This window comes from Dendrobium catenatum, unplaced genomic scaffold (assembly GCF_001605985.2).
Source record: "Dendrobium catenatum unplaced genomic scaffold, ASM160598v2 original_scaffold_175635, whole genome shotgun sequence".
Taxonomy (NCBI): Eukaryota; Viridiplantae; Streptophyta; class Magnoliopsida; order Asparagales; family Orchidaceae; genus Dendrobium; species Dendrobium catenatum.
Window position 1 is genome coordinate 1 of NW_021494056.1, and position 1,282 is coordinate 1,282.

General features: G+C 48.9%; 1 protein-coding gene across 1 annotated transcript; it reads left to right on the forward strand.

Moving 5' to 3' along the window:
• The first annotated feature begins 544 nt into the window (after positions 1-544).
• Positions 545-880, forward strand: LOC110112021. Its single transcript, XM_028692330.1, has one exon. The coding sequence runs from the start codon at positions 545-547 to the stop codon at positions 878-880; it is 336 nt and encodes a 111-aa protein (XP_028548163.1).
• Positions 881-1,282: the final 402 nt, after the last annotated feature.

A 1,282-nucleotide genomic window follows, 5' to 3' on the forward strand; every position in this document is an offset into this window, starting at 1 on the left:
TCGTTAGAACCGGTGCCGAAAATCATTCCACCGAGATGGATGAGTTTTTTTTTTTAAGGGGAAACCATCAATAAAAACCAACAATTGATAATTTAAAAAAAATTATAACTTGAAAGATACCATAGTAGTAGATCAAAAATTTTTCTCGTCAGCTGGAACATCCAAGCCCATGAGTCCAAGCAGGTTTGAGGCAGGGCCTGGAAGACCTGTCTGAGAAGCGAAGGAATCAAGGAAGCTTTGCACTAAGTTCATGTCCACATCAACAGGTGTCAGATCTTCTTCATCCTGCTCGGCCTTCCGGCCACCGACTCCGTCGAAAGGCCAGAGAAGGCCATATGCCATCTCGCTTTCCAGCAAGTACTCTGTTTCTCTTGCCATGTTCTTCTCCTCTCCACCCACCGCCTACCTACTCTATTCATATCCACCCCTAATTCTTCTCTCTTCCTGCGAAGCAAAATAGAAACACAGCTAGAAATAGAAACCAGGGAGGGCGGAGAGAGTGGGAGGGAAACGGAAGCGGATTTAATCGGCTTCTTGTCGAAGAATGGTGCAGCAGCTCTTCGCCTGCTTCAATCGGGGCACCTCGTCGAGTGAGAGAAAAAAGACCGCCGACTCGGCGATGGAGGAGCATCGCCGTGCCGGTCCAGTCGTTGTCGAGCTGTTCTCTTCCCAGGGTTGTGGAACCTCGACGGAGGCCGAAGACATCACCACGCGGCTCGGCCACGAGGAGATCGTCGACGTCCCCATGCTAGTACTCGCCTTCCACGTCGATTATTGGGACTACCGCGACTGGAATGATCCCTTCAGATCCAGCGCCTGGACCGTGCGGCAGAAAGCCTACGTCGAGTCGATGCGCCTTGACACGCTCTATACGCCTTAGATCGTCGTCCAGGGCCGTGATCAGTGTCTCGGTAAGAAGAAGGTCGCGCGGGGATTTATGTCATTTTCCCTCTTCAAAATAGCGGAAAGCACGCGGACCGCAGAAGAGAGTGAAAGGTCCCGCGACGCAGCTACGTGCCGCGAAATTTTTCTAACGGGGTTCTGCCGCAATGCCCCCAAACGATCATTTAATAACTTTTTGTAAAGCAAAGCAATAGCAACGTCGTCCCAAACTCACCCAAAGTCTAATTGAATTTCTAATTGGATTTGATTTAGATCACTTACCTCAATTTGCAATCCTTGATTAAGTAAGCATTACTTCTCTTTCCCTAAACCCTAACCAACCTACTCATGCCCCCCTCTCTTTCTCTCTCTCTCTCATTTATTTATTAGGTCCATTAAT